Source organism: Euprymna scolopes, chromosome 30 (assembly GCF_053919585.1).
Source record: "Euprymna scolopes isolate OS-2025 chromosome 30, ASM5391958v1, whole genome shotgun sequence".
NCBI lineage: Eukaryota > Metazoa > Mollusca > Cephalopoda > Sepiida > Sepiolidae > Euprymna > Euprymna scolopes.
The window spans coordinates 76,465,809-76,479,652 of record NC_136511.1 but is presented as its reverse complement, the minus strand read 5'-3'; the positions used below and the strand labels follow the sequence as shown (position 1 = coordinate 76,479,652).

The window sequence follows — 13,844 nt, the reverse complement described above, 5'->3', positions numbered from 1 at the left end:
AAATTGGGGTCAAAGTTAAAAAGTATTGACCTCTACGGTCTCTACGAAATTACCCAGACAAATTTTGTTCTAAATATTTGAAATTTTACATAAAGTGTATTCACACGTAGGGCAAGTTATAAACAGTACATTGGGCCCGAGCAAAGCCGGGCTGAACTGCTAGTAAAAAAAAATAAAGATATATATACCTCTCATAAAAAATAAGGGCGATGTATTCATTTGTATATGCATAAAAAAGAGCTTATGGCTCTTAAAAAACCGCTAAGGTAGCGAAAGAAATAAAATTAACAACGTTTCGAAGTTGTTAATATCGCTAAAAAAAAAAAAAACGCCAACAACACACACACACACACACACATATATATACACATCTACATACATTACTGTTTCGCTTTTTCAAAGCTCATCAGTGCTGCTAGACAGACAACTAACTCAAGCCAGGATTGAAACCCGACCGTCAGTACAACAGTCACAGTTCCTAACCATTACGCTAATCGGCGGCTGCTGTGCGAGTCGGGACTTAACGATGTTTTGACATCGTCCGAAATACCTAAGCTCGATTTGTTTACACAAAGAGCATCGCTTTATACGCTAATGGTAATTCGTGTATAACTTCTCTATATGCTCCTAGCTCATCAGTGCGGCTAGACAGACAACTACACCAAGCCAAGATTGAAACCTATATATATATATATATATATATATATATATATATATATATATATATATATATATATATATATGTTACTTAGGGCTATTACTTATCGTAGTCCAGAGACCAGTCTAAGATAAGGCTTGATGAGCATTTTGTAGATGGTATGACAACACTGGGGTAATCAGTAATGTTGAACTTGTGTATGGTTTAATTATATAAGGGGACGCCTCAACAAGAACTTATTTGCAGTAGACTTGAAAACTATCAGTTCTATTAATAGACCTATCAAATAATGCTCATTTGCAGAGTAGCGTAGTACCTGTTCTGTTATCATAAGCCTATCCCTCACGTATTACCTCCTCCTTTTGATAGTTAGCGTAGTATCTGTTCTGTTATAATGAGCCCATTCTCTCAGCTATTACCTTGCGGAGAGGGGAGTGTACTATATTTTCATTTGGCTTTGCTCGTTTGTTTAACATTACTTTGTGAATTTATATGTGGAGGTCACGTTTCATATTAAAACCATGTTATTAGGGTAGGCGTGCCATGAAATTGCCCTTATGATTCATTATACTTCTCTTGTAAGAAACCCTCGGCCTCCCGACCCCTAAATCGTTATGAATATCCCTTTTCTAGTCTGGCTGTCATGACCTATCTGTTAATAACGCTGATTCGTTGGTCAGATTACCCATGCTGGAACCAAAAGAATGGAGGCTTAACATTTTCGTTATAACCCTAAACAAACGATAGTCTGTGATAACCCCTTTAAACACCAATGATACTCTCTCCTGCTCTTTCTAAAATTAAAAACAATGTCATCTAAAGGGCCCAATAAATCTTTCAGGTCTGCCTGTCTACAAGGGGCCATTTTCTGAAATTACCAAGATTAATAACCCCTGTCATCGGCGTAGCATAATGCGGAAAGATAAGTGCCTGCGAACGAGTTAACTTCGTGGAAAGTATTATATTATCCGCGTCAGACCAGGCCATAGGACCCACGATCAGGTGTATATGTCTGCCATTCCCACACACGAGGAGACGTTAAGATTTATCATATAAAAGCTGTACTTACTCAGTATGCAATGAAGTCATTTTAATTTTGGCCTGGTTTGGTTTGGTTTAGTTGTTTTGTTTTACGGCATATCAACCCTATTTTAGCCTATTCCAGTTATTTTGTTATAAGGTTTTAGGCGCTTCTGTATTATAAAAAAAATATTGAATTTCAAATGAAACAAATGATACCTACGTAATTGTCAGATCTCAAATAATAGCATATCCAAAAATTACGAAAAACAATAAGCTAGAAAAAAATTATTATTAATAAAAATAATTCGAAAAAAGATGCGAAATCAATATTATGATTACTAAAAAAAAAAAAAGAGGTAACATGACAGGGGAGATAATCAAGTTCTGTTGCTTACGTCACATTACGAACGTAATTCAAAACGCCGGACAAAATTTATTCTCCATCTAAACTTTATGGAAAACAGTTTTTCATTATAATTATTTTTCTACCTTATCGTTTTTCCATAATTTTTGGATATGTCACTATTTATAACATAACAATTACGTAGGTACCATTTGTTTTTACTTGAAATTGAATATTTTTTCGTTATTATAATATCGAAGCACCGGTTTTTATGCTTCAAGTTTGTCATATTATTTCTGGAGTTTGCTTTAGTTGTTTTGATTTACGGCATATCAAATCTATTTCGGCTATTTAATGCTGAATCTGGTTGTAACATTGTCTTTAATATGTTTACACACGTAGACCTAACACATTGTAGCAGAGTACATCGCAAAGAACATAAGATAAGTAATAACTCGACTTTTTTTTGTAACGCGACATTTATTTCCTCATTGTTCCGCCACGCGTGTCTTCCCGTTACGGTTGTAGCGTCACACACGTCTTTAACGTGATCGTAAATGTTTTAAAGTCTTTTTCTTTTTCTTTACCGTGACGTCATTTCGGACATGGCTCGGTATCGGCATACGCGCGTCCGCTGTTATGCCTCATATTCTTTATATCTACGAATATTTATTTTTGGTGTTTGGTTTGGAGGTTTTGTTTAACGGCATATCAACCCTTTTCGCGTTTAGCAACTTTGGTAAAAGTCTATATGCTCCGAGTTCTTCATATCTTCATGTAACAGAGCGCGGACGCGCGTATATGCAAATGCCGAGCCGTGTGCGAAGAAAAATACTATAAAAAGAGCTCGTGCACAGACCGGCGATGACAATCAAAACGCTTGGAACACATTCGAGGGCACGTTCGAAACGACATTCGAAGGGGACAATGTTAAGAGAAAAGGAGAACGATCACAGTTCATTCGGGAAAGTATCCGTAAATAATTGCCGTTGCTACAAAAAAAAAGGAGTCAAGTTATTACTTGTTCTATATTCCTTGCGACGTAGACTGCATACAACGTGTTGGGTCTACGCTTATAGATGTCTAACGCTACATTTAAATATTTTTTCATGATGTTTGGTTTGATTGTTTTGTTGAGCAAAATTGTTGTTTTTGCTTTCGACTTTGTAGAACATTGAGTTTAGCATAAAAGTTTGGCGCAGTTTCAGTCAGAAAGCCAGTATCTTCAGACAGCCTGATCTGGTGGCAGCAAACGTGTTGGTTTGTAATTCTTATTTTCTTTTGCACATTTTCATAACTTATACAGAAAAAGAAATAAAAAAAAATAGTTGTTGCTATATTCTTCAAGTAAAAATATGACTTATTCCCCTTGTTGATTTCTATTATTTTTCCGTCATAGACGAAGAAGATTCCCAGTTGTCCGGTGGTGGAACTACTCATCATTTATTAAATAAACTGTAACAATGCACGTTTTATAGTGTCAATAACATGGTCCAACATTTAAATATTGGCTAGTCGGAATCAAAGTTTGTATATGTCAGATTAAATAAGATATCACTTTGCAAAGTTGGCTACTTTAAATACGTGAAACATTAAACTTAAAAATAATAAACATTTAATTCATAACTTTTTTTTTGAAAACACGAAATAAAATCTTTCTCATTTAATTATTTATAGAAGTATATATAAACTAGCACGGCCACCCGACGTTGTCCGGATTTCAATGAAGATCAACATATGTTCCACCCTCCCAAACTTTTATTGTCATTGAAATCGTTGAAATCGCTTATTTTTAATTAAATCGAGTGATTGCTTGCTCGAGTTAGCCCCCCCCTACATTTTATCGTGAAGGAGTTTCGTCTGCCTCCTCGTAGTGACCTAGTCCACAATACATTATATTTAACATTGCACTGTAGAAAATGTACTGTTGAGTTTATAAAATAACCTGCAAAATAATTGATTCACTTAAAGTTTAAAATGCAAACGTCAAGTATCATGGTTCAATTGTGTTCTAAACAGAAACATTTATTTCGAACGCGCCCCTGTCTTATCAAAGAACTAACTGTTGATTTTATAGAATTATCATTACATAATCACTTATTTTTTATATAATCTTTTAAAGTTAAACCTACAAAAGTCAAGTATCATTGTTCAAGTGTGCTCTAAAAGGAAGTTCATTTCGAACACGTCCCAATTTTATAAAAGAAATTTTATAGGCTGGGCCTTTCTGCTTGTGCGGTGATAAAACTTCTCAAATGCACTTGTGATGTTAATCGCCGGTTCCTTCTGTAATCAGACTTTCCCGATTATCGATTTTCGATATTTATCGGACGCATTTCGATACAAAACTTACGCAAGAACAATGCTAGACACTAGTACCTTTGTGAGAAATTTCATAAAGAGAAAAATCGGCCCAGCCGTTTCCGAGCCCATAGAGAATGAACTCATACACAGAGGCAAAGTTTCTTTTATATAATAGTAAATAGCTATCTAGCTAGATAGATAAATAGATAGATAGAAAGAAGTAGATAGATAGATATATAGATAAAAAGAAGTAGATAGATAAAGTAGATAGATAGATAGATAGATAGATAGAAGTAGATATATAGATAGAAAGAAAGAAAGAAGTAGATAGATAGATAAATAGATAGATAAATAAATAGATAGATAGATAAATAGATTAATAGATAAATAAATAGACAGATCGAAAGAAGTAGATAGATAGATAGAAAGAAGTAGATAGATAGATAGATAGACAGAAAGAAGTAGATAGATAGATAGATAGAAAGAAGTAGATAGATAGATAGATAAAAAGAAGTAGATAGATAAAGTAGATAGATAGATAGATAGATAGAAGTAGATATATAGATAGAAAGAAAGAAGTAGATAGATAGATAGATAAATAGATAGATAAATAAATAGATAGATAGATAAATAAATAGATAGATAGATAAATAGATTAATAGATAAATAAATAGATAGATAGAAAGAAGTAGATAGATAGATAGAAAGAAGTAGATAGATAGATAGAAAGAAGTAGATAGATAGATAGATAGAAGTAGATAGATAGATAGATAGATAGAAAGAAGTAGATAGATAGAAAAAAGTAGATAGATAGATAGATAGATAAACAAATAGATATATAGATAAACAGATAAATAAATAGATAGATATAAAGAAGTAGATAGATAGATAGATAGATAGATAGAAGTAGATAGATAGATAGAAGTAGATAGATAGATAGATAGAAAGGAGTAGATAGATAGATAGATAGAAAGAAGTAGATAGATAGATAGATAGAAGTAGATAGATAGATAGATAGATAGAGATTAATATCACCTGAGCTGAACATTGAAAGATGGTAAAGTATAACAATTAATAGAGGTTTAATTAATTTAATTTAATGCATCTATATTAATATATATTAATAGGATAGCGTGTGTGTTATTTACTTTGTATACCACGCTTACGTCAGAGTGACTGTCATTTAATTGTTATGGACTTCCGTTTCTTTGTTATTAAATAATTTTACCAAGAATTCTTTATAAGTTTTGGTTTCGGTTTCGATTATAACCGATGGCACTCAAGTCATTTATTTTTCGATAAATAATTTTACTAGGAATTCTTCATAAGTTTTGTTTTCGGTTTCGATTATAGCTGATGGCATTCAAGTTATCTATTTTTTTATAAATAATTTTCCCAAGAATTCATCAGTTTTGGTTTCGATTTCGATTAAAGCTGATGCACCCAAGTCATATGTATATATATTTTTTATTTTTGAAATCACATTTATATATATATAAGAACTGATAGAAAAGTAACTCTATAATAATAAATACGAAATCTGCATAAACTAAAATATCATATTTATGCATATTTTACGAACGTACCTTTTCTCCACGTTAAAAAACGACCCTGGTGTCTAACTCTGTCCCGTGGGGAGGCATTGTAAATAGGTACAATAATATCAGAGCGTCTCCATTTACGCTGAACATCCACAAAACGTCAACATCAATGTATCACATATGAAAGAGTTTCGGCTGTGGAATTTCTGATTGTATAAATATAATACAATTAATAGAATTAATAATTCGTTTTGGCTTCAGATAGACAGATACGAAATCTCCATTAATGAAATACATACAAAAATACAATAGAATTAAGAGTATCGTTTCGGCTTCAGATAGGCTGCTGCCAAATCCCTATTAGTAATCGCTACTTATATATAAAATGATCTTTGTTTATGCGTGTGTATCTGTATGCCTGTGTGTGTGTGTGTGTGTGTGTGTGAGTTCGTTCTCTATAGACTCCGAAACAACTTCATTGATTAAAAAAATGCATAAAAATGCACTTTATGTGTCTGGGAGTGTTCTTAGATAGATTTTATGTTGGAATGTCCCTGATAACTATCAAAAATCGATAATCGAAAAAATCCGATTTAAAGAAGGAACAGTCCAATTTTGACAATACTCGACACCGTTATACAGCCTAACATCAAAAGTGCATTTGAATAGTTTTTTCACCTTACAATCAAATGTGCCCGGTGTATAAAACAGCAGACTCTTTGATAAACAGGGGCGCGTTCGAAATGAATGATTCTATTTAGAACACAACTGAACCATAATACTTGACTTGCATTTAATACTTTAACCGAAGCCATTATGTAAAAATAATTTAATAAAATCAACAGTTGGTTCTGTACAGTGCAATGTAGACTAATGCACTGTGAACTAAGTCACTGTGGTGAGGCATGCGAAGCTTCTTATACTAGATCAGCCAATCAATCGATTTGATTGAAAACTGCTCAGTTTTACCGATTTTGATGACACTAAAAGTATTGAAAGAGTGGAACATTCGTTGATCCTAATTTAATCCCAGGCAACGTCGGGACTTCCTGCTATGAGGGTGTTATCTCAAGTTTTAATGCAAATTTATTGGGTAACATTTGTAAACTCTAATATGATTTTATATAAAAAAAAGCAAATGATAGGGTTACTCACTTGTGGCCTATTTCATGCGCTACGGTAAAGGCTGTTGGCAGACCAGTGTCTTCGTTTACTGTGCAACTCCGGGTTTCCTTGCACATACCTTTAATAGGCGCATAACCTGAAGAACAAAATAAGATACTGCAGAAATGAACTGTCAAAAAAAAAAAAAAAAAGAAAGAGATGGAGTGATTTTTTTCTTACTAGTCACCGTTTATCAAGGCCCAGAAACCACTCGAGAATAAGTATTAATGAATGTCAGGTGAGACAACACGGTAATGGTAGAAACTAGGTAGAAATTGATTATTTATGTAGGCGGCTCAACAAAAACTTCTTTAGGTTGGCATCGAAAACGATCATGTTATAATCTACCGGAAAGCAGTCCCCCGGTATTGTGTCCCACAAGAAAATATAAAGAGTTACTTCCATGTATCTAATCTAGTGGCTCCTGGTACGGCATCCATCTTATTTCTGTTGAGCGGTGCTCAGTGGCATATGTTGCACAAAAAAAAAACATGGCATTTGTTTTTGCAGTTTCATTATTTAGTTTCCATTGAAATCGCTTGAGACAAGGCATGAGTCCACTTTATGTAAGGAACTAACAAGAACGAAAGCGCATTATTGCTAAGACAGGGTATGCCTATTGACCTTAATTTTGAAAAGACAAAAGCTGAAATTAGGAGGAAAAAATAGAAGAGAGTTGCAGTTCTTGGAAAGATGCCATTAAAATAGGAAGCTATGTTACTTGGGATATCAAACAGAGAAGTGATCGAAACCACTAGACCAACGAGTCAAACGAGCTGGAACAAATGAAGCAGAGAACAGATCTGAAAAATACATAATATATTGGCTCTATGTGTTTATAGAAGGACTAAGACTAGCATCATCCACGTCTGTGAGATAAAGGGCGCAGAAAATAAAGAAAAGGTGGGGGGGTCAATAAAATTACAGATACGTTTCTTCATCTTATCAAGAAACTTCATTCAAACTATGAGAACAGCGCTCTATGCATGATTTGATAGTAGGTTTGTAGACATGGTGAATAGGCTCAGATGTGAAAAAGTGTTTGGAGCGATAGAGGGAACCGAATTTATGGAAAGCAGAAAGAGCGATGAATCAAATACGCCACAACGATTTGATGAGAAAGGAATACCAAGAAGTTTCAAAGTTGATTTCACCTCAAGAGCAGAACCATCTAGTAATAATCTCAGAGAGAAAAGGGACACGCCTACAATTGAAAGACAACATGCAACGACCAAAGTTTTGATCTAAGAGATTTCTAGGACTCGGCGGATGTATATATATATATATATATATATATATATATATATATATATATATATATATATATATATATATATATATATATATATATATCCGCCGAGTCCTAGAAACCTCTAAGTTGGTATATGGAGGCGCGTTTAACTCACTGGAAAGATGCATCCCCTGCCTATGTTAAGACATGCATCTAGGAGAAGGAAAAATTTTAAAATAAAGATCTAAGGTCTACCGCCTGCTCTGTCCTGTGGCAGCCATTGCACCGACAAAGATTATCAGTTGTACCAAAAAGTGTTATTGGTTTTGCACAAAGCCTTCACCACTATATTCGATAGATCTCTGTGGATTTCAGAGCAACTTAGTTGTCGTGACGGAGCTCATACGTTGAAATAGCCAGAAGGGTATATATATATATATATATATATATATGGTAAGTTATGAAAAAGTATATGACAATTATCTACACAAAATAAAACGCGGATATACTGTGTAGCCTTATTGCCATATATATTTTCATAACTTACTACCTAGCTCTATCTATGTATTGATCACCGTTGAAGTAAATACTGAAAATTTACGCATAAAATTATATATCGGATATTAATTTATGTGAATAAATGATATATATATATATATATATATATATATATATATATATATATATATGTGTGTGTGTGTGTGTGTGTGTTTGTGTGTGTGTGTGTGTTTGTGCGTGCGTGCGTGCGTGCGTGTAAGAACCTAAAAGTATCGAATGATAACGTCCATTTTCGATGAGAAAGAAGACAACTGTTTACACTAACTGTTTACTTAGCCGTAAAAAAGAAATGAAGCGACATAAAATACACTTGTGTCATATTTAAAGAAAAAAAATAGGCTTATCAGAATCAAGTATCAATATGTCAGACGGATTGCCATTTCGGTCTGACTTTGAAAATCTGACCAGGATAGTTTTACACGTTAAAAGCCGAAATATTACTGCACATTTCTATTTACGATAGTATTTCACCAAAATGCTCATCGTGGGAGAAGCAGTCTCAAAAACTGCCATTTGCATCTACCCACGAGGAACTTAAAAAGACTTCCCACAAAAGTAATGATTTGTTGCTTATGTTAACAAATTGCTATACTAATAACCTAGTTATGCAGGCAAACATCCTAGACAGATTATTACGAGCAATTGCTGTTTGAGTAGTGACTTACACCAGCATGCTTAATAATGACCAATGTTTGCTTTGCTTTCTTGAATAGCTTAAGTAACCATCGTACTTGCGAATATAGGATAGAAGCCAACAGATGAAACATATGTGTATTTGGATATGTTAAAATATTTCTTATCAATATTTAGTTAATGCCACCTTCAAACGAGCTGCGTTTACTAAGAGAAACATGAACAGATTCTAATTAGTAGTTGTACAGATGATACTTCGTCTCCGTTGCCCACTCTAAAAAGGATATGTATGTGCATATGTATGTAAATATGTATGTGAATATGTATGTATGTAAATATGCATGTGAATATTAAAAAAATATATATACACAGACGAAACAATTGCTAGATTCTAATAACATTGAAAATTCTAATATATATATTCTAAATTCTAATATATATATATATATATATATATATATATATATATATATATATATATATATATGTATATATAATTTTTTCCACAGCAAGACAACGTCGCAGCTCACAAGAGCCAATAAAGCCAACAAACCGGAAGTCCAAGGTTCGAGTTTCGCCCTCATTTGGGTTCATCAGTTAGACACATCTGAACTTGGGATTTGTAACGCGAGCCTCCTGCATGCTAGGCGAGCACTCTACCAACTAAGCAAACACACCACACACACAAGAATGTATATTACTTTACAGAGATCAAGCAACCCGTGGCACAGTTCCGACAGTGGAATGAACATACCTCATACCGAACAAGGGATGTGGTCATCCAACCAAGCTATAACCAAAGCTGACCTCTCACAACTACGAATTTTTTACTCTCAGAATGTGTGAGATTAATTAATTATTTTCACTGCCAGACAACGCCAGACAACAAATAGGTATTCTTGTATATGTGGCCAGTTAGTTCAGTTGGTAGAGTGCTTGCCTAGTATGCAAGAGGCTCGGGTATAAAATCCAGAGTTCGAATTATCCTAACTGATGAGCCCAAATGAGGGCGAAACTCGAGTCGTGGACTTCTGGTTTGTTGACTTTCTTGGCTCTTGTGAGCTGCGACATTGTCTGGCTGTGGAAATAATTATATATTCTCTCACATTCTGAATATATATATACATATATATATATGTATATATATATATATATATATATATATTATAACCCTACAATCAGACACACAGACATACACACACATACACACACACATATAAATGTTCAAATGTATTGTACTAAAAAGCTATTTATTTTTAAACGTACTCAAGACCTATGTAAAGTTATTATAAGTAAAATTATATAAAGACCAGAAAAAACTAACGCGTTTCGACGAAATTAGTCACCTCCTTAGTGCTTTATGTATCTAATACACAAGCACACACACTCATACACGCACACATATGTTGAAGGAGTGTGTGTGTGTGTGTGTGAGAGAGAGAGACAGACAGACAGACAGACAGACAGAGATAATGGTAGTACTAGGAATAAAAATATCCCGATTCGTTATTGTAAATGATGTTAACATTTAATTAAAAAATAAATTACTCCAGTTGGACTTGATAACAAGCACTACTAAAAGAATGCGATTAAAATACGTTCAAACTAATAAAATTATAGTAAATAGTTTAAATCAAGTAAATTTAATATATATATATATATATATATATATATATATATATATATATATATATATATATATATATATATATTATAGTGTGTGATGTTTGTGTGTTACCTATAAATGTACAGAATCTATAGAATCTACAAAAAACTAAAAGTTTCCGCTCACATAAAATTTACCGACTAAGACAATATTTCCAAATATCTAAGTGCATCCCCAATCGGGTTTTGATGACATGCCTGTATTAAAACTTTATAGATATTAATAGAGATGAGTATTTAATTTCTACTTTTTTTCTTGAAAACTACTAGACGATCTGATTGAAATTTTGTATGGACTTTAGTTATGATAAAGTGCTACGAATAAAATATTTTGTTATCCATTTAGTGCACAGTTATGCATTACTAGAGATTAATAGAAATTAGTATTTAGGTTCTACTTTTTCTCAGAAACTACTAAGCCGATCTGATTGAAATTTTATATAGACCCTAATTATGACAAAGACAAATGAACAAAGTACTATAGCATCGGTTCGATGTGTAGTTAGGGATTAATAAAGATTAATAACTATTAGTAATTAATGCAAAAATGAGCACAAATTTAACTATATTCAATCATCAGTTTGGCATACAGCACTCATTCTAAGTTAACGGGCTATTACTAAGCAGACACACATATATATAGTGTATACATACATATATGCATTATATATATGTATATATGAATATATACACATATATAGAGTGTATATATGTATGTATACAGAGTATATATATATATGTAAATATATATATATATATATATATATATATATATATACACACACATACATACTATTAATGGAAATAGTATTTCGACAAAATAGAGAAATAAAAAGAACAAACCGAGTTATGTGTTCATCAACGTTTCGTCTTTTTTTTATCCAGAGGAAGTCTCGAAATATAGACGACACGTTGATGAACACATAACTCGGTTTGTTCCTTTCTATTTCTCTCTCTCTCCCTTTCTCTCTCTCTCTCTCTCTCTATATATATATATATATATATGAACAAATGATTAATAAAACATATCAAAAGACATCTTGAAAAAGTTAAAAACATATTTAATTTTAATAAGGAAGCACAAGATAAGTGGATAGTCCTTAATCCGCGGAGTTTCGAAGTAATACTCTATATATTATATATATATATATATATATATATATATATATATATATATATATATATATATAAGAAATACTCTCTCTCTCTCTCTCTCTATATATATATATATATATATATATATATATATATATATATATAGAGAGAGAGAGAGAGAGAGATAGATCGATAGATATATGGCATATTTCATTAAATAAAATAGACATTTTTGTGTCTATTAATTCTATTTTTTCCAACTCCCGAACAACAACAATATATATATATATATATATATATATATATATATATATATATATATATATATATATATATATATATATATATGTATATATATATATATATATATATATATATATATATATATATGCAGGGTGTCCACAAAGCCTTGCTACATTATGTAGTCAGACTTTGTCGAAGCATCCTGTAGATTATGTAGCCAGACTTTGTGGGCAACCTGTATACACACACACACACACACACACACACACACACACACACACACACACACACACACATACACACACACATATGTATATATATATATGTATATATATATGTATATATATATACAGGGTGTCCATAAAGTCTGGCTACATAATCTACAGGATGTTTCCACAAAGTCTGGCTACATAATGTAGCCAGACTTTGTGGACACCCTATATATATATATATATATATATATATATATATATATATATATATATATATATATATATAGTATGTATATATATATGTATACAGTATGTATATATATAGTATATATATGCATATATATGTATCCAGTATGTATATATGTATAGTATATATATATATATATATACATATATATATATATATATTTACATATATACATATATATAGTGTAGTATAATAATTCTCGAAGTTCTGATATCAAATTTTCTCAGTTAATTATTTATTATTTTTCAAAAGTTATCCATTACACTATTGCTTTGTATTGCGACTAACAAGTTTGCAAATTATGTTATTGCTGCATATTTAGTCACGTACTAATCAGATTTTTATGTTAACCAACCATAGCAGATGAGCATGACTATAATCTTCATAACAGAGAAGGAACGGCAGAGTGTGTCGATTACATGAACTATGTAAGTTGTCTAAAATTGTGTTTTTACATTTTTTTTTTAGATAAACGCCCGATTTGCAGCAATAACATAATTTTCCAGACTTGCTAGTCGCAATACGAAACAATATTGAAATGGATATCTTTTTGAACAATAATAAATGGCCAACTGAGAAAACTTCGTATTTGGAACCCTAGAGAATTATTATACTACATTATATATGCCCTGGAACCCAATAAAAAGACATTCATTGAGCTTGGACTTGTTTTTAAATTAACACAATTTGTATAAGGAGATGTTTTTAATGATGAAAAACTTTAAGGATTTTTTAATCCATTACGATTGGTATGCACAAACCGTTTCAAGTAGATGATAAACCTATATATATATATATATATATATATAATATATATATATATATATATATATATATATATATATATATATATATATATAATATATATATATATATGTGTGTATATATATATATATATATATATATATATAGCCTTATTTGTAGTAT

At 31.8% G+C, this 13,844-nt stretch overlaps 1 protein-coding gene across 1 annotated transcript in view; it reads right to left on the bottom strand.

Moving 5' to 3' along the window:
* The window catches only part of LOC145254844 (A disintegrin and metalloproteinase with thrombospondin motifs 18-like), a 675,825-nt gene that overhangs the window by 174,710 nt on the left and 487,271 nt on the right, over positions 1 to 13,844 (bottom strand). Inside the window, exon 8 of the mRNA XM_080113681.1 lies at positions 7,025 to 7,130. Within this exon, the coding sequence (XP_079969807.1) occupies positions 7,025 to 7,130 (106 nt within the window). The remainder of the gene's footprint in view (positions 1 to 7,024; positions 7,131 to 13,844) is intronic.